Source organism: Pelodiscus sinensis, chromosome 7, assembly GCF_052426305.1.
Source record: "Pelodiscus sinensis isolate ZL-2025 chromosome 7, ASM5242630v1, whole genome shotgun sequence".
NCBI classification, from domain to species: Eukaryota; Metazoa; Chordata; order Testudines; family Trionychidae; genus Pelodiscus; species Pelodiscus sinensis.
The window spans coordinates 46389737-46416749 of NC_143058.1; the positions used below are offsets into that span (position 1 = coordinate 46389737).

Below are 27013 nucleotides of genomic sequence, written 5' to 3' on the forward strand. Positions count from 1 at the left end.
ACTTAAGGAACTGAAAAGCTGATTGAGGCCTGATATTTTTGCATCAGAAGGTGATTGGCAATGCAATTAAGTATTCTGTGTCACACTCAGATTAGAATCCCAATTACTCAAGGTCAAATAAAACAGAACCATCTCTTCCGAGATTTGTAACGTTGTTGCCTTTCTACAGTTTTGTCCCAATATACTACTCCATTTTTGTGTATCAAATATTTTCAGTATCATAATTTGGCTTTTTTTCAGGGACTAAGTATGATGCATTTAACAGAACAAAGAGCAGCTGATCCCGACTAATGGGACAAAGGGAAGACTACACATGATTACTTTAAAGCACTCTACTCTGTCTTCAAATGGAAGCAGATGAGCAAAGTCAGTAGAACTGTGCTTTGTGGCTTCTTAAAAATTCTGTTGGGGTATGTCTACACTACCCCACTAGTTCGAACTAGCGGGGTAATGTATGCATACCGAACTTGCTAATGAAGCCCGGGATTTGAATTTCCCGGGCTTCATTAGCATAAAGCCGGTGCCGCCATTTTTAAAAGCCGGCTAGTGCGAACCCCGTGCCGCGCGGCTACACGCGGCACGGGCTAGATAGTTCGAACTACGTAGCCATTCCGAACTATCTGTACACCTCGTTCCACAAGGCGTACAGATAGTTCGGAATAGCTAGCTAGCTTCATTAGCAAGTTCGGTATGCATACATTACCCCGCTAGTTCGAACTAGCGGGGTAGTGTAGACATACCCTTGGAGATTTAGTAGTAGAATGACTGAATAGTAATCTAACAGAGAAAAGGCAACTACCAGTTTATCTCAAGAATGTCTCAATTACTGAGATATATCGAGGCAGCCATTTAGAGCTCAATTCAAACATTTACTAAGCACTAGTCCTTTTGATTCAGATGCAAGATAAGATGATAGGCATGTGAGAGCAATTTGCTCAACTAGTTTTCCTCAAGCATATTTCTGCTGACTAATCTCTATCTGATTTGAGATTTGTATAAGTAATTTCATGGAGAAAAGAAGGGCACTCAATCTAGTGTTTTAGTGTCAACAGGTACTATAATCCCACCCCCCTCCATGCCTGTCTGTGAACACAAAAGATAAAGCAGCAGGCTAGTGAATACCTGGACAGAAAAGTGATAGAAATGTAGCCGTGTTAGTCTGGTGTAGCTGAAACAAAATACAGGACTATGTAGCATTTTAAAGACTAACAAGATTTTTGATTTGTCCTTTTCATATGTGTTCATTTTTTTTAATTGTATCCTTTTGTATATGTAGTTGTGACTATTTTCTTCCACTATTTGATCTGAGGAAGTGGGTCTGGCCCATGAAAGCTCATCATCTAATAAACCATCTTGTTAGTCTTTAAAGTGCTACATAGTCCTGTATTTTGGACAGAAAAGTGTGTGTGGGGGAGGAGGGGGGGGGGATCTGGGCCAGGTCACTATGATCTTTATTGAAGGTGGCTAGGAATTTTGCCTATCATACTGTGGTTTTGCTATGTTGGTAATGGCATGAGCCTTACTCCAATGATATGGTTTAACGGGGTTACTGATCCAAATTTAATTTCTGACTGGTGCCAACATCTGTTGTAATTGTAATTAAACATGTTCTTTCTTGCCAAGAGAGAACAGCCTTAATAGGTGATCTGCAAAATCCTTACAGTTTATATCTCATTAAAAGGAAACTTTAGCAGTTTAAGTTTACAGAGTCACATTAATTAAAGCCTTTAAAATAAGCATGGGTTAAAACTACTTGTAGGACGAGTTTATGTTATAAATTAGATCTGACAAAAGTGACCTACTGAAAATACTTTGACAGTCTGAGAGAAGAGATTGTTTTCATAAGTCAGGGTTGTGCAAGTGAAATGCCTTGAACCAAGTCATAGGCAGTTTGTGCAGAATGACAAATTATGAATTAGTACCAACTTATAGTACATCATCTAATATGGGTATAAGAAAATATTTCCTTTTATATAGTAAATGTAGAGAGTTAATATTTTGTTTTATATGCCTATTATGTATTACAAGAACAAAAGATACAGCATTTACCAAGTAAATCAGATGGTGACATTTTCAGAAGATAAAGAAATGAGACGCACACATTCCATTAAGAATAGATGCTGAGTACCTAACATCCTTCTTCTGTAAATCCCAGCCTGTTATAAAAATGTGGTCTGGGGGCACAGAGTATACATTCATACTTATTATCAATTAACAGTTAAATGTCTAGACTGCATGTTTTGTTTTAGAACCCTTTAATCCTTTTTCTGTTATATCAGCGACTTCCCTGCTTATCTGTTCTCTGACTCTGCATTCTCCTCAGAGAATTTTGGAAAAGAAATGGCTAATAGAAGGGAGAGATACTTTACAATTTTATCTGCAATAAACAGCAGGAAGATCTGGGTCTGTGTTCAATAAAAAACTCAGTGTTTAACTACATAATTCAGATCACACTGGTAAAACCAAACTGATGACCATTATGATTTTCATGATTAAAAATCATTTGAAAGATGATTCCATAGTTAATTAAGTTCAGCATAATATACGGAATATTAATGTAACATACCTGAGAAAATGCAAGGGAAAAATTACTTCTTTTCATAGAAGCAGTTATTACAAGATATCATCTTAAAGAATAGTAAGATTTTCCCTCTATGAATACTGAGCTCACAGATTTTCCCTCTATGAATACTGAGCTCACAGATAAAAGCAACTACATGCTGGGCTGCTTTAATCTATGATGAAAACACAGTTTAGAATCAGCCTCAAGAGTAAGTAGGGGGCTGTAAATAGCTACTTTGGAGTTCCTTCACTTTGCTGCACCCTGAGTTTATTGAGTGCAAGTAAGAACCTCCTGAAACCGCATGACTAAGGAGATTAAAAGGTAGGAAAGGTAGGAAGACTAATAAAGCCAATATGGCTCCATCAGGAGCTTTTTAATTATATGAAAAAAATAAAAAAGGAATCCTACACAAAGTGGAGAGACGGACAAATTGCATGCGTTTCTTCATCTCTGTTGTTATTAATTGTTAACCATCTGGCCACAGTTAACCTTATTAGTGAATGCTGAAACAAAATAGGAATTAAGCACCTCAGCCTTTTTGATGTCATCAGTTATAGCTCTCCTTCCCTGTTAAGCAGAAGACCTTCATTCTCCTTAGTATATAAGACTACACTGCAATATAAGACCATTCTTGAGCCAAACATAAGCAAGGTGAAAAGACTGAACCTACGAGAAAAGGATAAAAAAACTGCATGTTGGGATTGAGGGAAAAAAAAAAGACTGCAGAATGTTCTATTAACAGTCATCAAATATAACGGCTATTGTAAATAAGATGGATTGTTTTCCATGTCTACTTCTTGTCCTCTCTTCAGTGGTGGGCTTAATCTGTAGCAAGGGAGATTTAAATTAGATGTTAAAAAAACATTTCTAACTATAAAAGTGTAGTTAAGTTCTGGAAGATGTTACAAAGGGAGCACAGGAAATCCCATCATTTTTATGAACAAGCTGGACAAACACCCGCAAGGACTGTGTAGGTTTTCTTGGGGCTTGTCTACATTGGCAAGTTACTGCGCTGTAACTTTCTCACTCTGGGATGTGAAAAAACAGCATTGTAAAGCACCCTTGTAAACAGGCTGCCATCTTGGTTAGCTACTTCCCTTGTGGAGGTGGTTTACCTAGAACAGTGTTTCTCAACCTTTTCTTATAAAGTACCCCTTTAAAAAAAAAGTACCCCAGTACCTACAGTTTTCAGACACACACTTTTTTTTCCTACCATTGCAACACATTTGTTTAAACAACTTAATCCTAGCTGGGCGGGAGATGAAATTTTTGGGTGTAAAATTACAAAAATAATAAAACACTGTAAAACTTAAAACAAAAATTCAGTTTTCTTCAAATTTCAGTTGTATTGATATATATCCTTCCCCCCTCCCGCCCCCAGAGTTCTCTCGAGTACCCCTAAGGGTACTCATACCACTGGTTGAGAAAGACTGACCTAGAGCACTGAGCAAGCTCTTGTCCAGAGCTTTTGCCAGGACCATGCTGCCATGTTAAAGCACTGCCGCAGCAGCAACACTTGAAACTAGAAGCGTACACATAGCCTCTAATCAGACCTGCCTCTACTCCAGGTTTCTTCCAGCCCTGCATTTCTATGATTTTTATGATTAAGTTAAGATTGACTAGAAACTGAAAACGCAAGGCCCTGAATAAGGGCTAAACAGTAAGTGGCACTCTCGCAGAGCCACTGAGCAGCTCCTTCACTGACCTGTCAGAAAGGAACTGGTTTGAACGTTCTGGAGCCTCTGAGGTTATGTCTACACTGCAAAGAAAAACCTCACAGTGCCAAATCTCAGAGCCCAGTCTATTGACTCAGGCCATGGGGTTAAAAATAGCAGTGTAGATGTCCCCACTCAGCTAGAGCTCTAGCTTTAGAAGTCAAAGAGAGGATGGTGGTGGAGTCTGGAGCCCGCCCCCCACACACACCTGAGTGGAATATTTACATCCCTTTTTTTAGCCTTGAATCCCAAGCCCCAGGAGGCTGAATCAATTGACCTGAACTCAAACTCCATGCTTCAGGTTTTTGTTTGCAGTTTAGACATATCACATGAGCTACCTGAAGTTGGAGCATATTGAGTAAGTTAGAGCTCTCAAGCCAGTGTGCAGGTGCCTCGCTGGATCACATTTCAAGACCCAGACACAGTTTCCTACATGACTCATGTTAAGGAATTAGACATCAATAAAGAGAATTCTGGACATGTGGTATTTTTAGAGAACTCTCAGCACTATTAGCAAAAAATCAGACATTAATTGTGTTTTTAAACAGTGTAAGCCATTAAAGGTCTTAATATACCCCTACGATCCTCCCCCATTTATTAATCTGTCCTCTGGGTAATGCAAAGATGGTCACCCTGCCTCTTCATTCTACAAACAAAGTGAAAAACAATACCACTCTCTACCCAACATGAAAAGATTACAACAGGAAGGGAGTTTTATTTGTTAAGCTACTAGAACTATTTCCTGTAGTCAGTTACATTTTAAATCTCTTCAGCTAAGCATATAGTGACATGAACTGCCAACCCCACATGCTTTAGATCTTGTCTGGTTTGAACCCAAGAGAAATCCATAATCAAAGTAAAATTTAACTGAAGATTCTTTGGTTTTAATTACAACTATTTTCTAAACTCTCCTGAAAATATTGCATCTTCTTGTTGGCTGAACACTAGACACCTACTGTATTTGCAGACTATAAAATTTCTCAAAAGGAACTTTGTTAAATTAAAATTGACAATCTGTCTTTGAACTCTTGGGCAGTTTTACTAGATTTTCCTGCCCTGAGGAAAATAGCAAAACTAACTTAAGGAACAAAGGCAGGAATTTCAACCCACCTCAATCAATTGACCTGCTTTTTTTTAAAAAAGTGAAATTTAACCACTTAGGAACAGATTGTCTTGACTGTGCATATAATATACAGTTTAGATTTTCTATTTGCTTATTAATAATATAAAACAGGTTTCTGTAACCAGTATTTTCAAAGGAAAAATAACCTTGCCAGACACAAGTGAAGTAAGACTGAATTTTAAGGAACTCTATGGCTAAAAACCCTTCAGTCATGCAGATGAAGAGTAAATTACAAACACTAAGAAATGCAAAATACACACACTACAAAAATTGCTCTTTTAATTTAAATCAGGGGTATGGGAACTTTTTTGGGTCAGAGGTCCCTGACCCACAGAAAAGTCAGCGGGGGCCACACACAAGTGAGAAATAAAATAAAATAAAATAAAATCCTCACTAATGTAGCACCCAATTGAGAAGGAGAAACATACTCCCCACATTCTCCTGGCACAACAGAGCCTAGGAGAGCCCAGCCTAGTAGATTCTGTGCGTTCCAGCCCTGTGGTGGGGCAGCAGAGGGGAGGGGAAGGCTGGAGTGCAAGCACTGGCTCCCCAATGTAAAGGGGTCCCTGAGTAGAGTTGCCAGGTGTCCGGTTTTGATACGGACAGTCCAGTATTTTCGCCTCCTGTCTGGTTTAAAAAAAAAAACGACACCTAAAATGTCCGGTATTTTCTGATTTTTCCCCCCTGCCAGGAGGCGAAGATACCACACACCTGGCAACCCTATGACACACTCAGCAACTGGGCCCAGCCCCCGGACACCCCTCCACCCGCTTACCTGGTTCCGCAGGGGCTTGTCTTGTGGCTGGAGCAGAAAAACAAAATAGCCATCGTCCAAAAAAGCCTTTTCTTAAAGGGGCCATGCTGATTTTTTAATTATTTTTTGCTTAAAAATCCTTTTTTTTTCTTCCCCCTCAACAACTTTGGTCTCTCCCCTTCCCCTCCCCCCCTTTCCTTTAACAGAATTTGTTCCCAGTGTTTTTGTTTTTGGGGGGGGGGGTACGGGAGGGGTGTTTGGTATTTTTGGTTATACCATCTGGCAACCCTCCCCCTGAGCCAGGCAAGCTGGAGGCCACATCTGGTTCCCAGGCCTAAGATACCCCACCCCAATTTAAATCAAACATTTAAATGATGCCGGAGAGCTCATGACAAATAATGCTTTAAAAAAGCTGCTCTTTAAGGGAAAAAGTCTAAACCAGGAAGAATAGTGACAAAAGGATTTCAGTGAACATTAATAATGGCAAGCTTCACAGGATTATTACATACCATCCCTTGGTGGATTCTCTTCTAGTTTTTCCCCTCCGGAATGCAAAGGTCCAACTGCAGTTTGCAATTCTATTTGCTTCTTTTCACAACTGAAATCTGGGAGTCGTGGAGCTTGTGGTCTAGTCTTTCTTGCAGGATTCAGGAAAAAGCAGTATGCACACCTAAATGCTGAACAAAGGTTTACAAAAGCATATACAATAGTAATCTCACTAAGGGCATGTCTATACAGAAACATTATTTTGGAAGAACGGATCTTATTTTGAACAACATACTGTGCATCTACACAGCAAGCCATTATTTTGAATTAATTTTTGCTTTGGAGGACCTCTCCCTCTGACTCCTGTAACCCTCATTTCACGAGGAGTAAGGGAAGATGAAGGAAGAGTGTTCTGCCTTCGACTTCCTGCTGTGTAGACAGCGCCAAAAGCCAAATTAAGCTATTTCGGCTTCAGCTACGCAACTGACGTAGCTGAAGTTGTGTATCTTAATTCAACTTTTGCCCTGCTGTGTCGATGTTCTCTTAGGTAACTTCTAGTCTCAACATACTAGTATTCAGATTCACATTTTCCAATAAATAAAGCTCAGTGAAGATATTAAAGACACTACAGAACTTTTGTCTTTAAATTAGAAAATAGTTCTATTAACCAGTTTTAAAAAACAATGAAGCATACTTCATGCTTTAGAGTAACACCACCTAAATCTACTCTGGTCCCTCTAAACTTCTTCCCTTTTTCTCTGTGGACTTACTGAGTGTATGTTTACTTTCTGCTCTGCTGTTGCTATTTGTGAACATTATTGCTTAGTGTTCAGAGGAGCATCACAAACAACAAAATATGCATCTCATGATACACAAAGTGATGCCAAATATATAAACAATCTTTTATCTGTTATTTGAGTCACTGGCAGCTTGTTTATGGAAGAAAAGTATACTTACAGATTTATAAAATAAGACTATTATCTTGTTTTTTATTTTACATAGTCCAGTATAGATATCCATTACTTTTAAATTATTCTATCAATTATTACTCAGTCATTTACTTTCCTTGGGGCTACCTTGATGTTGTGAGCAGGCTTGAGAGTTTTCATGACCCTGAGAGCTATGGCAGCAGTTTAACTCCTGGTAGGACCACTCCATCCAGACAGATCAAAGAGTAGGAACCAGACAAAAAGCAGTATATTGCTAGGGTGGACAAGATTATGTAGACCAGTAGGCAGCTGGTCTAGGAGAAGGCATATTTTATATTAATACTGGAGTTATCCGGCCTGTGAGTGAGTCATGGCCTGAAGACTTTGGTGGAACAGCCAGTTTCTGCTTAAGTCTGTAGTAACATTAGCAAGTGAAACTGGCACAGCCTAGACACTACGCCAGGATCACTTTTGTCATCAATGGGATCTGCATGTGATAGTCTCAGTTGTTTCTCCCGCACAATCTGCTACTACTTTGGAAAATGCTTTGTGTATTTCTATAGTCCTTAAATGTAGTTCATTCATCAAACTCAACTGCAGACTCCACGATTACTTTAAAAATAATCTTCTGCAGTGGTAGCTAGTAAGGAAAAGCCACCTTTGTGTTGGAAAAATATTATCAGGTGTCAGCACGGCCAACAGACATGTCAGGACCTGAGACAATGGGGGGCAGTGGTTCTGCGCTTCCAGAAGAGGCAGGGCCAATGTTAGAAAGGGTGGGGCTGAGGGCAGTCAGCCCTTAGCACCGCCTGGACCACGGTGCTGTTCTCCCTCCACCTCCAGAGTTGCAGAGCAGCACTCTTGTGCTTCTGCAGCAAATCAAAGGGGCCCAGGGCTCCAGCTACTGCAACTTCTGCTGTAGCAGCGGCAGCAGCTGGGAGCTCCAGGCCTATCTGAATGGTCGGGCCCTGGGGCAATTGCCACTTTTGCCCTCCTCCAACCACCCCTGCCCCCATCATGGGTAGGCCTGTATGCTGTCCAATAATTTAAAATACATTTTTACAAAAGATGAAATAAAGGTCCCTTTCTTGCACATCTGGACTATTTGTTCCTCAAACTGATACACAACATGCATTATGTGGTATCAATCAAAAATGAAATATGCATTGACTACTGGGCTGCATCTATTTTTCCCCAAAGAAGAGACAGATATCCAAGTGCAATGGAGAGAGAAGAGAGATGCCTGAAACTATTTCTTAGACATTAGACTTACTGTACAAAATAGGCAAAATAAAACATCTGTGTTCAATAAAGAACTAAGTCTGCCTTAAGTTATTGTCAGCCATAAATTGAAATACAACCTCCAGGGCTTGTTCCTACTCCTGTTATGAAGCCTCCCTGAGATCTTCTTGCCAAAACAAGATTTTCTTTAAGTTCTAGTAAAGTAGAGCACTTTAAAGCCAGATAGTTTTTAAGATATAAAACCCTTTTGAGGACTATTCCTAGCCCATAGTGATTCTCAAGTATGTACTGGAAAAGACTTATTTCTACTGAATAGTTTTTCACACACAAAACCCTTGGCCTAAAGGTTGTAGTAAAGTGCTTTTAAAAACTTTAAATCTATCCTAAGCTACTGAGAAGTAAGTTACCATATGTGGCATTTCTTAGCTTGTACTAAGTATTTATCTAGAGTTAAAATGTTCCAGTGCTGTAACAGTTTCTGATGACCTACAAGACATATATTTGTATTTTTTTTAAAAGAACAGATTATGCAAGTTAACTCTTACCAATGTATTCAAACTCCTCCTTCAGAGCCATCCCATTGTGAGAAAAACACTGTTGACATATAAGGGCATATCTAAAAAAAGAGTAACAATACAGGTGTTAATTTGAAGCTAAGTATTGCAACAATGGAACTGCTGTATAATATTTAAGCTGAGCAACTTTTAATATAAATAGTCTTAACAAGTAAATGCCCAATCCATTTACTGGTTAGCAGGGTCTCTTCACTATACATCAGCAAAACATAAATTTGTGATCATGATCTGTTTGTTACTTACAAATTAGCAAAATTTTACCTGTTCTGTGGACCATCACCAACTAAGTATTCAACAATTCTATCCAAAGCACCTCTTTCTCGAGGAAGAATAGGTCTTGCTAAAGGAGGGCCTGGTGGATGGAGACCTAACAAATAAAGTGAACACCATGAATGGACTTTTAACTACAAATCGAAACTACACAATGCACTATTTCTACTGCATATGCAAATACAGTAGAACTACTGAACATATTAATATAAACTGTCACAATTATGAAATCCACTAGGGAGACTGCAAGACTTTATTTCAAACTAAAAACATAGTTGGACTGGAGCTAGGGTTTTTTCCTCCAACATGTCATTCTTCAAGTTAAAAGTTTTTCTGTTAAAAGTATTTCCGCAAAAGCACATCTAGATTGGCATGGATGCTTTTGTGCAAAAGCATCCGTGGCCAGTCTAGATGTGATTTTGCGCAAGAAAGACCAGATCGCTATTTTAGCCATCGGGGATTTTTTGCGCAAAACAGTTCTTCCCTGTCTACACTTGCCCTCTTGCGCAAGTATTCTTGCACAAGAGGGCTTTTTCCCCCGAGTGGAAGCATGAAAGTATTTGCGCAAGAAGCACTGATTTTGTACATTAAAAGTCAGTGCTCTTGCGCAAATTCAAGTGGCCAGTGTAGACAGCTAGCTAGTTTTTGCGCAAAAGCATGCTTTTGCGCAAAATCTTGCCAGTCTAGATGCACCCACAGCCTTTATCTTTAAGGCCCTTTAACACCAGTGTACAAGGGGCTTACAGTGGGTGTAAATATAAATGCACCCATTGGCTAACTGAATATTTGCTTTGCTCTCACTGTCAGTTTATTAGAAATCTGAGCGGAGGGAAGTTCACCTGCCCCTGAAATGTGGATTACTAGAAAAATCCAGAAGTTTGTCCAGAGACCCCAAAATTAGAATCTTAAAAATGTATATGAGCATTTTACTACCAACAATGGACACCAGAATCTCTTTTATCACCAAAATGGCATTACTTAAAAATAGGCATTACAGAGAACAGATGGGGAATCCAAGATTGAACACAAAAATGCTGTTATAAGCAAAGAAATTAATCAACTACTACATGGTGAAGCTAACGAATGATCTCTTTTAGCAGAAAAATAGTAGAGGAAGGCCACGGATGCATTCTTCCCTGCCAATTAAAAAAAAACACCCAGAAATATACTGAAGTGAATTTAGGACCCCAAAATATTTTAGAGGATAAGCCTCAACTTTTTGCATTGCTATTAATATTACTGGAAACTTATGAACACCAGTGGGTTGAAGCAGCAGTTGAGAGATCTTCTATGAGGTTTCATCTCTAACTGAGATGCCATATTATAGATCTTCACCTTCCCATTTAAAATAATGAAATCTCTTGTTTAGAAACTAAAGCAATTGATGCAACATGAAAGAGTGACAAGGAAGAACTGACATATTTTAGTAATCTTTCATAAGAGTTTTGTCCTTTCAAATAACTTAATCCCACAATCAGATTTTGCTTCTTTTTGTGTGTCTCCTCAAATACAGAAGTAAGACCACCCAGCTGTCCATAGACCAATATTTGGGAGCAGCAGGTCTGTTATGCAAGATAAATGCAAAATTAAAAATATGTACATTCTATTTCTTGTAGCTTTAACTCTTCACTTCCTTACTCCTGAAGTTGTCAGCTACATTATGAAGGGAGTCTTGTCAAATTAACTTTTAAAATCTAAATAGCCTCAATAATCCCAAACCAGCAGCTCTTACGACATTTAAAATGCAAAGCCAGCTCCAGGAGCTACCCCTGCTGCAGCTCTGCAGAGCGGCCCTTCTCAACTAATTGTGTAATTGATACAAATTGTATCGACTATACGATTAGCCAAAAAACTGCTCTTTAACATCCTTAGCTTAGACTTCTCCCACACTTAACATTAATGCTTAATAAATCATTTAATAAATGCTTTCGATTCAGATTAAAGACCCAAACACTGATTTATTAATAACATTATTTTTACCAAGCTAACTACAAACTACTGCTCAGTACCATTAAAATGTCAGAGTCCTAAAACTGAGACATCCCTCAAAACGCAACAGTAAAATTTCTGATAATTTTTTTGGTAATGATTCACAAACAAAACTGCACACTGGAAAAAAAAAGGATCTTTCAAAAAGAGTTACTCACCATTTGCAGTAATGGAGGTTCTTTGAGATGTGTCCCACTCTAGGTGCTGGTGCCATTTTTCTAGCAGTGCTCTGCTGCACTGTGCACACGCCCAGGCACCTCCTTGTGCCTTTGGTGTCCATTAGGCGCATACACGCTGCATGGCCCCCCTCCATTCCTTCTCCACTCTTGCCACTGGACTAAGAGGGCTCCAAAACAAGGGAAGGACGGAGAACCCCCATTACTGCACAGGGTAACTCTCTTTTCTTCTTCGAGTGCTGTCCTCATGGGTGCTCCACTCTGGGTGACTACAAAGCAGTAGTCAATTCGTGGAGGCGGGTTTGGAGCTCTGCCACTGTCTTGGAGGATAACACCGCTTGTCCAACAGCCATAGATGACATGATGGCAGAGGTAAGTTGTAGTATTTTGCAAACATGTAGTCGGATAACCAGGTGGCTGCCTTGCAAATGTCCTCTAGAAGAAATTGTTACTCACCTTGTGCAGTAACATCTGTTCTTCGAGATGTGTGTCCCCGTGGGTGCTCCACTACAGGTGTCGGGCTCGTCCCGGCGCCGCAAACCGGAAAGTTCTTGCTAGCAGTAGCCCCCTCCGGAGGACCGCGCATGTGCAGAGCGTCCCGCGGCGTTTGCGCCTTTTCTGCGTCGCGTGGTCCGACCCGCCAGTTCCTCCTAGCCGGAACATCTGAAAGAGACAAGACAGAGCTCCGAAGCAGGGAGGAGGGCGGGTCGTGGAGCACCCACAGGGACACACATCTCGAAGAACAGATGTTACTGCACAAGGTGAGTAACAATTTCTTCTTCTTCAAGTGATGTCCCCGTGGGTGCTCCACTACAGGTGAGTATGAAGCAGTCATCTAACCGCTGGTCGTGCTTTGGAATTACTTGTGCACAGAAGAAAGAACTGCCTGAGCGACTGCTATGTCTTCCGCTTTGAGACGGTCAAGGGCATAATGTCGAGCAAACGTGGATGAGGACGACCATGTAGCTGCATGGCATATGTCCCGTAGCGATACGTTCTTCATGAAAGCCGTGGAGGCGGCCATACTCCTGGTTGAATGTGCGGTTGGTGGACAGGGTAGAGACCTGCCCCTGAGGGCATAGCAACGAGTGATGCAGTTAACGATATGTGCCGAAATACGTTGTGATGACAGTTGATGACCTTTAGAGCGATTCGCCAGTGACAATAGTAATCACGGAGACTTCCGGAAGGGACGCGTTCTGTCTAAATAGAATGCCAACGTCCTTCTGACGTCTAATGTGTGCCAGCGGGCTTCCTCAGGTGTAGCATGTGGCTTGGGGTAGAAGGTAGGAAAGACTATAGGCTCATTGACGTGGAATGACGAATTAACCTTTGGCAGGAAAGCTGGATGACATCTCAGTGAGACTCCCTGCTGAGTGAATACTGTGTAGGGAGGATCGGCAGAGAGTGCCGCGAGCTCGGAGACTCGTCGAGCTGAGGCGATCGCAAGGAGAAAGGTAACTTTAATTGTGAGAGTCTGTAAATCACAAGTTGCAAGTGGTTCAAATGGTGGGCGGGTAAGAGTGTCCAGTACGAGGGTACGGTCCCATGGTTGTGAGATAGGTCTATGCGGTGGGTAGAGATTCGAAATACCCTTGAGGAACTTCTTCATAAGTGGATGAGAGAAGACGGAAAAACCCTCTATTGGAGCGTGAAAGGCCGAAATTGCTGCCAAGTGTACTCTTAGGGAAGCAGCAGCCAAGCCTTGCGAATGTAAATGAAGTACATAGTCTAGGATGCACTGAATATGGGCTTTGAGGGGATTGATGGTTTGTGATTGGCACCAAGCGAAGAAGCGACGCCACTTGTAGAGGTAAGATCGTTGAGTGCTGTGGCCTCTGCTTTGTACTAGTACGTCCCTGACTGCTTGGGAGCAGGTTAGCTCTAGGCCTTGGAGCCAGTTAGGAGCCAAGCTGTCAGGTGCAAACGGTCGATGTCCGGATGGAAAAGATTGCCGTTTTGCTGCGAGATCAAGTTGCTGATCCATGGAAGTCGTTGAGGTCTGGATACCGACATCTGCATGAGTTGCATGAGCCATGTCTGGCGAGGCCAGAAGGGGGCCACCAGGATTACTGTCGCTGAGTCGGATAGTATCTTCTCTATTACTCGGGGTATCAGTGGAATTGGGGGAAAGGCGTATAAGAGATGGTATGTTCCCCACCTGAGCAGGAAGGCATCCCCCATCGATTGGGTGCCTATGCCCGCTCTTGAGCAGTAAGCGCGACATTTCTTGTTGTCGTGAGTAGCAAAGAGGTCGATCTCTGGGTAGCCCCATAGCTGGAACAGATTGCGGGCTACGGAGTGAAGGAGTTCCCATTCGTGTTGGGAATGGAAGGATCTGCTGAGTGCATCCGCAATTGTATTGGTTTTGCCGGGGAGATAGGAGGCTGTGAGTGTGACATTGTGACGAATCACCCAGTTCCAAAGGCGCACTGATTCCGCACACAAGGTCCTGTCGATTGATGTAGTATACAGTGCATATGTTGTCCGTAAGGACCTGTAGAGTGGTTCCCTGTATCTGGTGGACGAAGCGGCGACAAGCGTTGAAAACTGCCCTGAGTTCCAGGAAGTTTATGTGAAGTAGGGATTCTTGGTGGGACCATAATCCTTGGACCCGATAGTGTAGCATATGTGCCCCCCAGCCTACAAGGGACGCATCCGTGGTAAGTTGAATTGACGGGGATTGGATCCGGAAGGGAACACCCGTCAGAGTATTGGCCAGTTGGAGCCACCATGCGAGCGATTCCTTGACACGGGCAGGGACAGGTGTGAAACTGTTGATATTGGTAATTCCCGGTTTGTAGGCTACGAGGAGCCAATGTTGCAGACATCGCATGCGGAGGCGAGCGTAGGTTATGACATACGTGGTGGAGGCCATGTGGCCTAACAGCTTCAGGCAGGTAAGGTATGAGACTGCCGGGGCCATAAGCAAGACGCTCGATAGGTCCCGGATGGCGTCGGCTCTGTCTGTAGGAAGGTACGCCATAGCGGTGGTAGAGTCTAGTTTGGCTCCAATGAAAACGATGGACTGGGCGGGAATCAGAGTAGATTTTGGAAGATTGATAATTAGTCCAAGAGTCTTGAAGATACCTTTTGTAGTGGTAACTGCGGTCTCGGCCTCTTGTCTCGAAGGGGCCGTGAGGAGGTAGTCTTCGAGATAGGGAAAGATGGTGATGCCGGCTCGACGGAGGTACGCAGCTACGACTGCCATGGTCTTTGAAAACACTCTTGGGGCTGCGGATAGGCCAAAGGGGAGCACCGTGTATTGGTAATGATCGTCTCCCACGGTAAAGCGTAGAAATCTCCTGTGAGCTGGATGGATGGCAATATGGAAGTATGCGTCCTGTAAATCGAGGGACGCGAACCAATCCCCTCTGTAGTGCTGGGATGATGGAACCCAGAGTAACCATCTTGAATCTGTGTCTTCACAGGTGGCGGTTGAGGCCGCGAAGATCTAGGATCGGTCTCCATCCCCCCGACTTCTTCTCGGTGAGGAAGTACCGGGAATAGAAACCTCTGCCTCGGAACTCGGGAGGAACTATTTCCACCGCACCTATGGTAAGCAGGTGCATGACCTCCTGACGTAACAGGGAGTCGTGAGAGGGGTCCCTGAAAAGGGACAGGGATGGGGGGTTGGTGGGAGGTAAAGTGGAGAACGGAATGGTAAGCCCAGAGGTTACGATCTCCCTGACCCAACGGTCCGTGGTGATGGTGAACCAACAAAGAGAGTAAGGGTTCAGATGGCGGTGGAAGAGCTTGGTTACTCGTGTTGGGGATTCCAGTAGGGGGATGATACGCAGACCCTCGACAAGTCCATCAAACTTGCTGCCGAGGTTGTTGCTGGTTGTGATTTTTGTTAGGCTGCTGGCGGCGGCGTTGGGGGCGCTGCCTTTGTCTATGTTGGTCGTAAGGTCTAAAGCGTTGGTTGGAATAAAAAGAAGAAGAAGGAGGAGGCCTTTGTCTGTTATACGGCCAAGCTCTCCTGCGCCTGAAAGGCAGAGTGTACATCCCGAGAGTTCTTAACGTGGTTCGGGAGTCTTTTCCGGAGTGAAACACTTGATCCGTGTTTTGGGCAAACAGGGATGCTCGGTCGAATGGAAGGTCTTCCACCTTAGGCTGTAGATCTTTTGGCACAGAAGCCAGGTGCAGCCAAGAGTCACGTCGCATGACGATCGATGTCTCCGTAGTGCGGGAAGCTGAGTCAGCAATATCCAGAGATATCTGGAGTGCATTACGGGCCACTGTGTAACCCTCCTGCACAATGGATTTCAGTACGTCCCTTTTGGAATGTGGAAGATGTTGTATCAACGGCACCAACTTCGAGTAGTTATCGAAGTCATGGTTGGCAAGATGGGCGGAGTAGTTTGCCATCCTTAATGTGGCTGTTGCCGACGAATATACCTTTCTGCCGAGCAAGTCCAGACGCTTGGCTTCTTTGTCCGCGGTGGAATTTCTCGCTTGTGCGGACCTTGCCTTTTGTTGGGCTGCGTCGACAACGATGGAATTTGGTACGGGGTGAGTAAAAAGAAATTCTGCGTCTTTGGCATCAATAAAGTATTTCCTGTCCGTGCGTTTATTGGTAGGGGGTATAGATGCCGGGGTTTGCCAGATGTCATTAGCTACTTCCAGGATAGCGGCATCGAAAGGGAGAGCTAGTTTTGATTTGCTGGACTGTTGTAAGTTTATAAGGAGGGCATGGTGTTTTGGTGGTGCTCCAGAGGTACCTAAGTTTTGTGAATGTGCTACCCGTTTCATGAACTTTTCAAATTGCTTGTAGTTGTCCACGAGAGGAGGTTCGTCGTTAAACACCGCGTCGTCCGGGGAAGAGGAAGCGGCATCTGTCGGAGAGGCCACGGGCTGGTGCTCTGCCACCGGCGACTGAGTGGTATCGTCATGCGGGGCAGAGGTTGACGACGCATCCCCGGTAGGCGTTGGTGGGCGTTGAGCCGGCGGAATAGAGTCCTGGGTAGTCGGCCATGGCGAATATAATTGTTGCCGGTCTGGGGACAAGGGTGAGCGCCTTGTGACTGAACGTGAACGATCAGAATGAGGCGAGGTGTGCACACGATGGCGAGAACCACGGTGTGAATATTGCGGAGAGTAAGAAGCGGCGCTCCTGTGGCGATAGTAACGGGAGCGAGGAGAAGATCACGGTGATCGTGAGCGGTATGAGTAACGATACGGAGATCTCGAGTAGTATGTGCGGTGATAGTGAGGCGGTGTAATGGATCGCCTTGGGGATCTGTAATAGCGATGCGTAGGGGAATAATTGTAATAGTGGTCCCGCCGTCTTTGAGGTGGTGAGAGCGATGGTCCAGGGGAGAAAGTCGCCCTATCTGAACCTGGAGAAGGTGTGCGAGGATGGTGGGTCTTCCTTTGCGCCTTAGTCGGCACCGCCGTGGATGGTAGAGCCTGGGGGACTGGGCTACCCGGAATGGAGGCAACTGAGGCAACGTCAGAGACTTCTCCCGGAAGGTGTGGTGACCGAGGCGCAGAAGATGGGGATGGTGGAGCCGTATCAATCCCAGAGACGTGGGGTTGTAGGGCCGCAGGGGCCGGTGCTGAAACGACAGACGGAGCCGGCTCAGCCGCGCACAATGGTTGGTCGGTGCGGGTTGGTGCAGACGTGCCCTGAGTGTGTGGGATAGCTGCATCACTAGGTCTTGAATGGGATGACCTAGGTGCCGAGTGTTTTCTCGGTGCCGTATCCGGTGCCTTAGGTGGTTGCGGCTTAGTCTTCGGTGCCTGCTTAGGCTTCGGTGCCGGGTCGACTCCAGGTGCCGGCTTAGCCTGGGAGCGATCATGAGGCAACGGTGCCGAGTGCCACGGTGCCGAGGACCGCACCGTATCTGGCTGCGGTGCCGCTCGGAAACTTGGTGCCGCCAATGATGGTGCCGATTCCGGGCGGCCTGGCGGGACCGATATCACTGAGAGTGCGGGGCTCAGCGCTGATGTGCTGCGGGCTTTCGATAACTTGTCCGCTCCCTGTGTGGGAGGGTGGCCCGACGAGCCTCGTGCGTCTGCTGCACTTAGGCTCTTGGACGGAGCAGAGCCTCTTCCGTCCTTGGACTTATGCGCACCCGGAGCCTCTCGTTCTGTTGCTGACGGGGGCTGGAGAGCCTTATTGAAAAGCAGCATTTTCAGGCGCATTTCTCTGTCGCGCCTTGTGCGTGCAGTTAACTTGGCACAGTGACCACATTTCTGGGGGATGTGACCTTCTCCTAGGCAGCGAATGCAACGGGAGTGGCCATCGGAGACGGGCATGGCCTCTCCGCACGAAGCACATTTCTTAAATCCCGGAGAGCCGGGCATGTCTACTGAGGAGGTCTCGGGGAAAGACCAACTTGAGGGGCTCGCCGGAGTGTCCCTCAGGGTTTATAACGGGAAAGGAATTTTTTTTTTAAACTATTAACTACTAACTAACTAATCTAAGACAATAACTGACTAACACTAAGTAGGAAGGGGCTAACTGGGAAAGAATATAGAAATATAGAAATAATGCGATTTCTCCTCAGGAGAGGAGCGTGTTCCAAATCCGTCTGCGGCCGTGGACGGTTAGGAGGAACTGGCGGGTCGGACCGCGCGACGCAGAAAAGGCGCGAACGCCGCGGGACGCTCTGCACATGCGCGGTCCTCCGGAGGGGGCTACTGCTAGCAAGAACTTTCCGGTTTGCGGCGCCGGGACGAGCCTGACACCTGTAGTGGAGCACCCACGGGGACATCACTCGAAGAAGAAGCACGTTTTTGAGGAAAGCAGTTGTGGACATCATGGCCCGGGTTGAGTGGGCAGTGACAGCGTCTGGTGGTTGTTTGTTGTGGGTACATGATGAGATCCACTTGGAAATCCTCTGGGAAGAGACCGCTTAGCTCTTGGAACATTTGGCAAAGGATAGGAAGAGTCTGGAAAATTTTCTCCATGATTTTGTTTGATCTACATAGAACGTAAGTGCTCTGTGGACATCAAGGATATGCCATGCAGCTTGGAATAGATCAGCGTGCGGCTTGGGCAAGTGTATGAGTTTGTTAATATGAAAGGGAGAAGGGACCTTCGGGAGGAATTTGGGGTGAGGCCGAAGGGTTACTCTGTCCTTAGTGAATACTGTATGGTGGGGAGAGGGTCTGCCATTAATGCTGCAAGCTCCCCCTCCTCCTGCTGGAGGTTATATTGCCTTTCTGGTGGCCTTTCATGGATAGGTATAAGCATGAGCAAGTTGCTAGAGGCTCAAAGAGCAGTTTATTCAAACTCTTAATGACGTGATTAAGGTCCCAAATGGGGATTGAAGGCTGAACCGATGGGAAAGTATTTTGGAGATCGGTATGGAAAGTGATTGGGTCTCACTGTGGCCCCAGTTCTAGCTCTGGTGGCTGCTATGTGACCCAGCTGACCTATCAGAAAAGGGCATAATCTCTCGGCAGGACTCTCACCGTTTAAAGCCTGAGGATTCAGGCATGAGGGAAAAATAAAGTCCATGTGAACGACGAAGGCAGAAGAAAAAATAACTTTTTTTTTTTAAGGTAGCGGGAGGGATTCAAAACTTGGAAAGACAAGGAAAACTGAGAACTATTTTTGTTGTTGTTTCTTTGTAAAAGGGACAAGAGAATGGAGCTCCATCCGTCACGGAGAACAGTAAAGAAGGAACTGTGGAGGCCGCACCACACATGTGCCTAATGGACACCAGCAGCATGAGGAGGTGCCAGGGCATATGTGCGTCATGGCACTATTAGAAAAATCTCTGGACATCGACGCAAGGATCCACCAGCACCCAGAGTGGAGCACTCATGGGGATATCACTCGAAGAACATATGTTTAAAGACAATAAATTACTCACAGAAAAGGGTTATGTTTTCCATAAATACCAGTCCCTACAGTAGATTAAGGAGTAGAAAAATGACCTACAGGTACAGAAATATAAAATGAAAAATTGCTAAATGGTAAAATTAAGAGCTTTTTAAGCTATATGTTAATAATCTGTAACTATAAATAGTGAATGAGTTTAGAGGAGGTAACACTTAGGGCAGATCCTTGCCTGGCATAAGCATAGTTTTGCAAAAAATTTTATATAAGTTGCTGTTATGTTTAAAATATTATTGCTGGCAAGACACATAATGTGTCAAGTTGGAAGAGATACATAAAAAAACACAAACATATAATAAAAAAAATCCCCATTTTCTGGGAAAGCTAGGAAGAGGGTGTAAATAAAATGAAATGACCCCCAAACTACAAAATCAGCAGGAAAAAATGCATTAGTTTATCAACTGAAGTTTGTGTGTTCACAATGTATAGATTACATTCCCCCCATCCCCACCCCAATGAAGGGGTGATGTGGTAAAAACCTTATGGATAAAGCTTAAGTAATCTGTACTACAGAGATGTATAAAAGTCTCAAGTAGACAAAGCCCAATTAGAGAAACACTGCACCAGAAACTGCAAGAATAGGACTGAAGGACAAGAGATGGTGATGACCCTCATGGAAGGTGGAAGAACTTTCCAGAGCCCTGGAATGCAGTAAATTAGGCCCATTTACTGATTCCATCGTGTTTGTTATTAGCATTAGTATATATTCAGACTTTGTAAGTGGCAATACTTCTGTCTGAAATTGTACAAAGGCAAAAATTAAGCCTAAATTGTGTGGACTTGTGACTCAATTTCCCACTTTAACATCCAACATTGGCATCTCTCAATGGTCACAAGTCCATGACGTCTTGTTCCTTGTTGTAATCCTAAAAGCCCAAAGTGACAACCTAAGGCTCCAGATATTAAGGCTGTAGAGAACAATGCTCTGACCTCCAGGTATGGTTCTGTCCCACACCCAGATAAGAAAATAAATTCTCAAAATCATCTTGGAGGAGTATGTTTATATAATTTTCCACAGAGAGGAATCTGACACAAAAGTCTTAGCCAAGGAAGAACCATGGGATGTAGTTGAAAAGACTTAAAGAGTTAAGTGCGGAATAAAATATAAAAATTCCCATGAAAAGGAATTTTGTATGGAATGATCTTGTGTCTGTGGGACAAGTTAAAGAATGTTGTAATTAAAAGTATATAACAGAAAGGCTGTGGCCAATGACCAAATGACAACCATAGTATTTGTACTTAGCACAGTGATTGATTATTGCTATGACAGTGAGAACTTAAGCACAACATAGATTATGCATTTATGGGAAGACAGAACAGAGTAAAATGTTCAACAACTCAAAGTTCAATCAAGCTATGGAAAATTTAAGGAAATGTAAGGACTTGCTCCTTCTGTACCTTTGGGAAGAGATTAGTGGCAATCCTGATTTGTATTCCCCCTCAAACCATCAACCTTTTTGCTAAAATGTTGGTCATTTATAACTCTGAAGATTATAGACCTCTCATTACAAGTTTGTGTTAATCATGGAGGGACAAATGCAGTGGTGGATGCCATTCACCACATGGATCCATGAAAATATATTTGTTATGTGTGCACTAGAAACAAAGAAAAGAGTTAAGTAAAATTGCAATTTTGGAAATGTGAGCAGTGTAGATTCTCATTAGCTAACGATTTGCAAAAGATAAAAAACATTTTAGGACTTAAAAGTCCCAATTAAAGGGGAAGCTATTCATAAAATGAATTGCTTTGAAAATAATTTTACTAAAATCCATCAGTTAAAGTCTTCAGTTATTTTGAATGTATTATTTCAAAGGTAAAATAAGTTAATCTAACCATCTTTGGTTTGAAGTAAAAGCTAATAGTAAACAGGAAAAGCCCTACGGTAAGCAGTCAGTATGTTGCTTCACACAAAAGTAGAAAAAAAAAATCACAATTTTTAAAATCTGTAGGTGACATATTAGGCACAAAGTATAAAATGTTTGCTTTTTAACCTCATGTCACAGTTTTTGAAGAAAAATAGAATCCTGAATCAACTTCCATTGTTATTGCCTGAAGTTAACAACTCAGATTTTTTCTTCTTTTTACAAATCAACTATTTGTTATGGTCAGCTTTTATGATTCCCTCCATCCCACACAGCCAACCAACTAATCCACTCCAATAAGTTCTTCTATATTCCTTACTCAGTTTGATATGTTAAAAAGTTTCAGAGATGTAGCCAAGTTAGTCTGTATCTGGAAAAAACTTAAACACCACAGTCTTGCAGCACCTTAAAGACTAACAAAAAATGTAGATAGGAACAACCCACTTCTTCAGATGAATGGAGTTTAAGGGGTTGGTCCAATTTTCAAATAAATAGCGGAGAGGTGGAATGGGGGGAGGTTTCTATAGTTTTCCTGTCAAGCTGGTCTTTTGAAATTGGTTTGAGATAATACGGTGACTTTGAGATCTATTAAATAGTCCCCAGGCAAGTTAAAATGTTCCCCAACAGGTTTCTGGGTGTTGCCTTTTCAGATATCTGATCTGTGTCCATTAAGTAACGTCATTGATGACATTTTCATCATATGGACCCACGGGAAGGAGACCCTTGAAGAATTTCACAGGGATTTCAATGACTTCCACCCCACCATTAACCTCAGCCTGGACCGTTTTACACAAGAGATCCACTTCCTTGACAATACAGTACAATTACACAACATTTCCACCACCTTATCCCAGAAACCTACCGACTGCTTCATTTACCTACATGCCTCCAGCTTCCATCCAAGACACATTTCCCAATCAATTGTTTACAGCCAGGCCCTAAGATACAACTGGATTTGTTCCAGTCCCACAGACAGAGACAAACACCTTCAGGATTTATATAAAGCACTCTTAAAATTGAAATACCCACCTGGAGAAGTAAAAAACCAGATTGACAGAGCAAGACGAGTATACCGATATCAGCTACTTCAAGATAGGCCCTACAAAGAAAACAACAGGACACCACTTATCACCTACAACCCCCAACTTAAACCCCTCCAAGTGCATTATCAACAATCTACAACCTATCGTGGAAAATGACCCTCACACTCACAAGTCTTGGGGGACAGACCAATCCTCATGTACAGACAACCCCCTAACCTCAAACAAATTCTTTCCAACAATCACGCAGCACACCTCCATCATACTCATCCAGAAACCCACCCCTGCAATCAACCCTGATGCCAACTCTGTCCACACATCTACACAGGCGATATCATCTCAGGACCTAATCCTGTTAACCACCACATCAGAGGCTCGTACAACTGCAGATCCACTAATGTGATCTATGCCATCAAGTGTCAGCAGTGCCCGTTTGCCATGTGTACTGGCCAAACTGGATAGTCTCTGAGAAAGAATTAATGAACACAAATCAAATATCTGAAAAGGCATCACACAGAAACCTGCAGGGGAACATTTTAACTTGTCTAGGCACTCATTAATAGATCTCAAAGTAACTGTATTATCTCAAACCAATTTCAAAAGGAAGCTTGACTGGGAAACTACAGAACTTAATTTCATTTACAAGTTTGATTCTTACAACAGAAGTCTAAACAAAGACATTGGCTGGATGGCCTGCTACATTCCACATCCTAATGACATAAAAAAAACAAACAAAGGATATTTAAAGTGGATACTAAGTATTCTTATCAGCTTCATTTAGCATGGACACTGACAATCTCTCCCCTTTTTTCTTCTTTTTCCTCCTCTCCTCTCCCCCACAATCTCCTTTCTGTGCTATTTATTTGAAAAATGGACTGACACCTTAAACGCCATTCATCTGAAGAAGTGGGTTGTGCTTAATAATATTTACATTTAATAACTGGCCCATACCAGTGGCAGCATATACACTGACCTTCATCCTTTTCTCTTGTTTTTGTATTTTTAAAAAACTTTTAAATACTTCCTTGCGTTCTATAACATATTCCAATACAGATTTTCATTTTCTTCCCCATTTTACCATACCAAATCTTTAATCCATTATCCACTAACAGTTGATACTAATATGTACAACAGGGTTGGGCAAGATGCTGCCCAGGGGCTCAATCTGGCCAGCCTAATGCTTCGATCCAGCATGCAGACTGCATCTGGCTGCTTTCTATTCATAACCTGCTGCCCATGCCACCAAATTTACAATTGATGGCACAGCAGCAGGAGCCAGAGCTGCAAGCCCTTTAAATAGCTGCAGCAACCCTGGGCAGCTGCCAGACAATGCAGTAGCAGCAGGGCCAGGAGCCGCAAGTTCTTTGCCATATTTTTAATTTAAAGCCTCCGGTCCCAGACAGCTCTGGGGGGATGCCAGTCTCTAGCCCTGCCCTTTCACCCAGGCCCGTTCCTTCTGGGGGTGAAGCCAGGTCATGACCATGTACCAAAATTCATTAAGTGGCTCCCCTACAAAAATGATTGCCCACCTCCAGTGTACATGATGGGTGTGAATCACCAGTACATTCAGATATGCATGCACTTCAGAGCTTACCTGTGCACTTGTTTGTTTATTGGGTACATCTTCTAGACCATGCCTGGGCAAAATACAGCCTGCAGGCTGGATCCATCCCACGGACACTGTGGAGCTCCCCTGCTTGTCCTGCATCCCTGCACACCACTCACAGAAGTGGCTGCAGGGCCATTTTTCTTTGAAAACTGTGAAGGGGGTGAGGGGGTGTTCAAGTGTAGCTCTTGCCCCCAGCACAATCCCATTGGCTGGCCTCTGGTAGAAACTGGCCAATGACAGAAGCCTGACTGAATAACAGGCACCCATGAAGCACTAGCTCCTTCCCTTCTGGCTCAGTTATTCACACAAGCACATGACCGAACAACCTGTGCAGGTGTGGGTCAGGAAGGCTGGCTGGCTGAGAAACTTTTCAAGCTCTTCAAGCATTTAGCTCTGCAAGCAGGCTGGCAGGTTGGCTGGTTGGGATGCTAGCCACTAAGTCTCTTGGCCAGATCCTGCCTCTGGCACCCCAGATCCTCTCTTTCCCAGCCCTCTGCCCCCCTCCTGCACCCATACCTCCTCCCCAGATCTGGCACCCAAATCTTCTGCCCAGATCACAATCCCCTTTTACTCTAGGTTACAAACCGAACACTTACACCCTTTTCCCCTCCCGTAGGCCTGTCTTACGGGTGTGCGAGCCGGGCAGTTGCCCTGAGCCCCCTTGAAAATGGTGGCCGTCACAGAATCATAGGACTGGAAGGGACCTCGAGAGGTCATCGAGTCCAGTCCCCTGCCCTCATGGCAGGACCAAATACAGTCTAGACCATCCCTGATAGACATTTATCTAACCTATTCTTAAATATCTCCAGAGATGGGGATTCCACAACCTCCCTGGGCAATTTATTCCAGTGTCTGACTACCCTGACAGTTAGGAACTTTTTCCTAATGTCCAACCTATACCTCCCTTGCTGCAGTTTAAGCCCATTGCTTCTTGTTCTACCCTCAGAGGCCAAGATGAACAAGTTTTCTCCTTCCTCCTTATAACACCCTTTTAGATACCTGTCAATAGAAGCCCGCTTGGGACACTTGGAAATTAAAGGGGTCACGACCGCATTTCAGACTTTTTTTTTTTTTTGCTCAACAAATTCCTCAGTCCCCTGACCTAGGTTATAACTGCCTCCTACACTTAAACTCAATCCCAGACTCCACTTGCTCTTCTGTACCTCAATCCCTCACCTCAAGCTCCCTTCTGCACCCAATCTCCATCCCAGACACTGCACCTCCTCCATTAATGCCAAGGAAGAGTATGGCCTTCCAAAATCTTGGAGTGTAGCCCCTCAAAAATTATTGTCCTTCCATCTTCTAGATTAATACGTAGCCTTACTTCAACAGGCAGCTTTGCATATACACACAGACTAATGTATTATTGTAATACATATATCTCATGCAATGCATGTATTTTCCTAATAAAACGAGGGGGGTTTGTATATTTGAATGATGCAAAAGTAGGGTAAAAAGTCAAAAAACCTGAATAATACTTCTTTTGTTAAGACCCGGGATATTTTTAGTACAAACTGGTTTAAAAATCCAAAAACAAAGTGGCTTATATTTATCTTGGTTTTTTTGTTTGTTTTCTATATTGCAGGCACCTGTGTTTTGATGTGTTCACACTATATAGGAAAACTTATGAAAAGCTCAGTCCTCAAATCAACTATAATCTAAGTTTATTTGTGGCACAATTTGCCAACTAAGGAGCATTAAGAATCTGAAAAGCCACATTAATCAGTTAAAAATGTTTAAAGAGAAAGCATAATATTGCTAACATTTTGCAAAATATTTGTTACTTAAATATTCACTTAAGCTTGTATTAAAACAAACTGCAATTTTTAGGGTTTTCATGGAAATTTATATCTTAATATATAGAAATAGTTTCTCCTTCATACAGTTACTTTAAAAAAGTGGGTACCGTATTTTCCGGCGTATAAGACGACTTTTGATGTTAAAAAACATCCCCCAAAAATCGGGGGTCGTCTTATATGCCGGGTATACAGGCAGCGGGGCAGCCCAGGCATGCCTGGGCTGCCCCGCCACTGGCTTCCCCTGAGGCTTTGCAAAGCCGCGGAGGGGCTCCGGCGGCGGGGCAGCCCAGGCGCGCCGGGGCTGTCCCGCTGCCGGGGCATCCTCAGAGACTTTGCTCCCGGTGTCCCTGGTTTGCTGGATACGGTCCCCAGCAGACCAGAGGCACTGGGAGCAAAGCCGAAAAAATTAGGGGGTCGTCTTATACGCCCAATCGCCTTATACATCGGAAAATACGGTAATTGGGAATAGATCCCACAAGCAGTTAACTAAACTGAAACAAGTATTAGCCTCAATTCCAGGGTTAGTTCAGCCTGACTATTCACAGACTTTTGTCTTGGATTATCTGCCACAGAAATAGTACTGGCAGCTGCCCTGAGTCAGCACAAGAATTCAAAACTCACACCCAACTGCTTATGTTTTGAGATATTAGCTTCTCATAAGATATCTGGTATGAAAAACATGTGTTAGCTACATTTGGGATGTTAAGAATTTTGCTTATATTGTGGGACCATCATGTCATTATCAATACCCCCCATACCAGTTTAATTCTTGTTATTTGCCTGAGCATTAATAGAAAGAGAGAATCAATTAGGTACAATAATGAAGATGATGAAAACCACAATATAATCATACATAATGTAAAATTTATATACATAAATGTTTGACAAGCTTTAAAAGATAGCCACACAGAGAAAATATATAGCCTCATTAACAATAAATATTTGCTGGATTGGTATAATAATAAAACAACTAGTCACAAGATATTAATACACTTCGGAATCTCTTTGTACAAGCAGTCCCCGGG

The 27013-nt window shown here is 43.3% G+C and overlaps 1 protein-coding gene across 4 annotated transcripts in view; it reads right to left on the reverse strand.

Annotated features, from left to right (window-relative positions):
* LNPK (lunapark, ER junction formation factor) overlaps positions 1-27013 on the reverse strand; it is a 126303-nt gene that overhangs the window by 14852 nt on the left and 84438 nt on the right. For all 4 annotated transcript variants that reach the window (XM_089779769.1, XM_075933691.2, XM_089779770.1 and 1 more), the window contains exons 10-12: positions 9649-9754; positions 9358-9428; positions 6665-6832 (exon numbers count right to left, since the gene is read on the reverse strand). In XM_089779769.1, coding sequence (XP_089635895.1) covers positions 6665-6832; positions 9358-9428; positions 9649-9754 — 345 coding nt within the window. The remainder of the gene's footprint in view (positions 1-6664; positions 6833-9357; positions 9429-9648; positions 9755-27013) is intronic.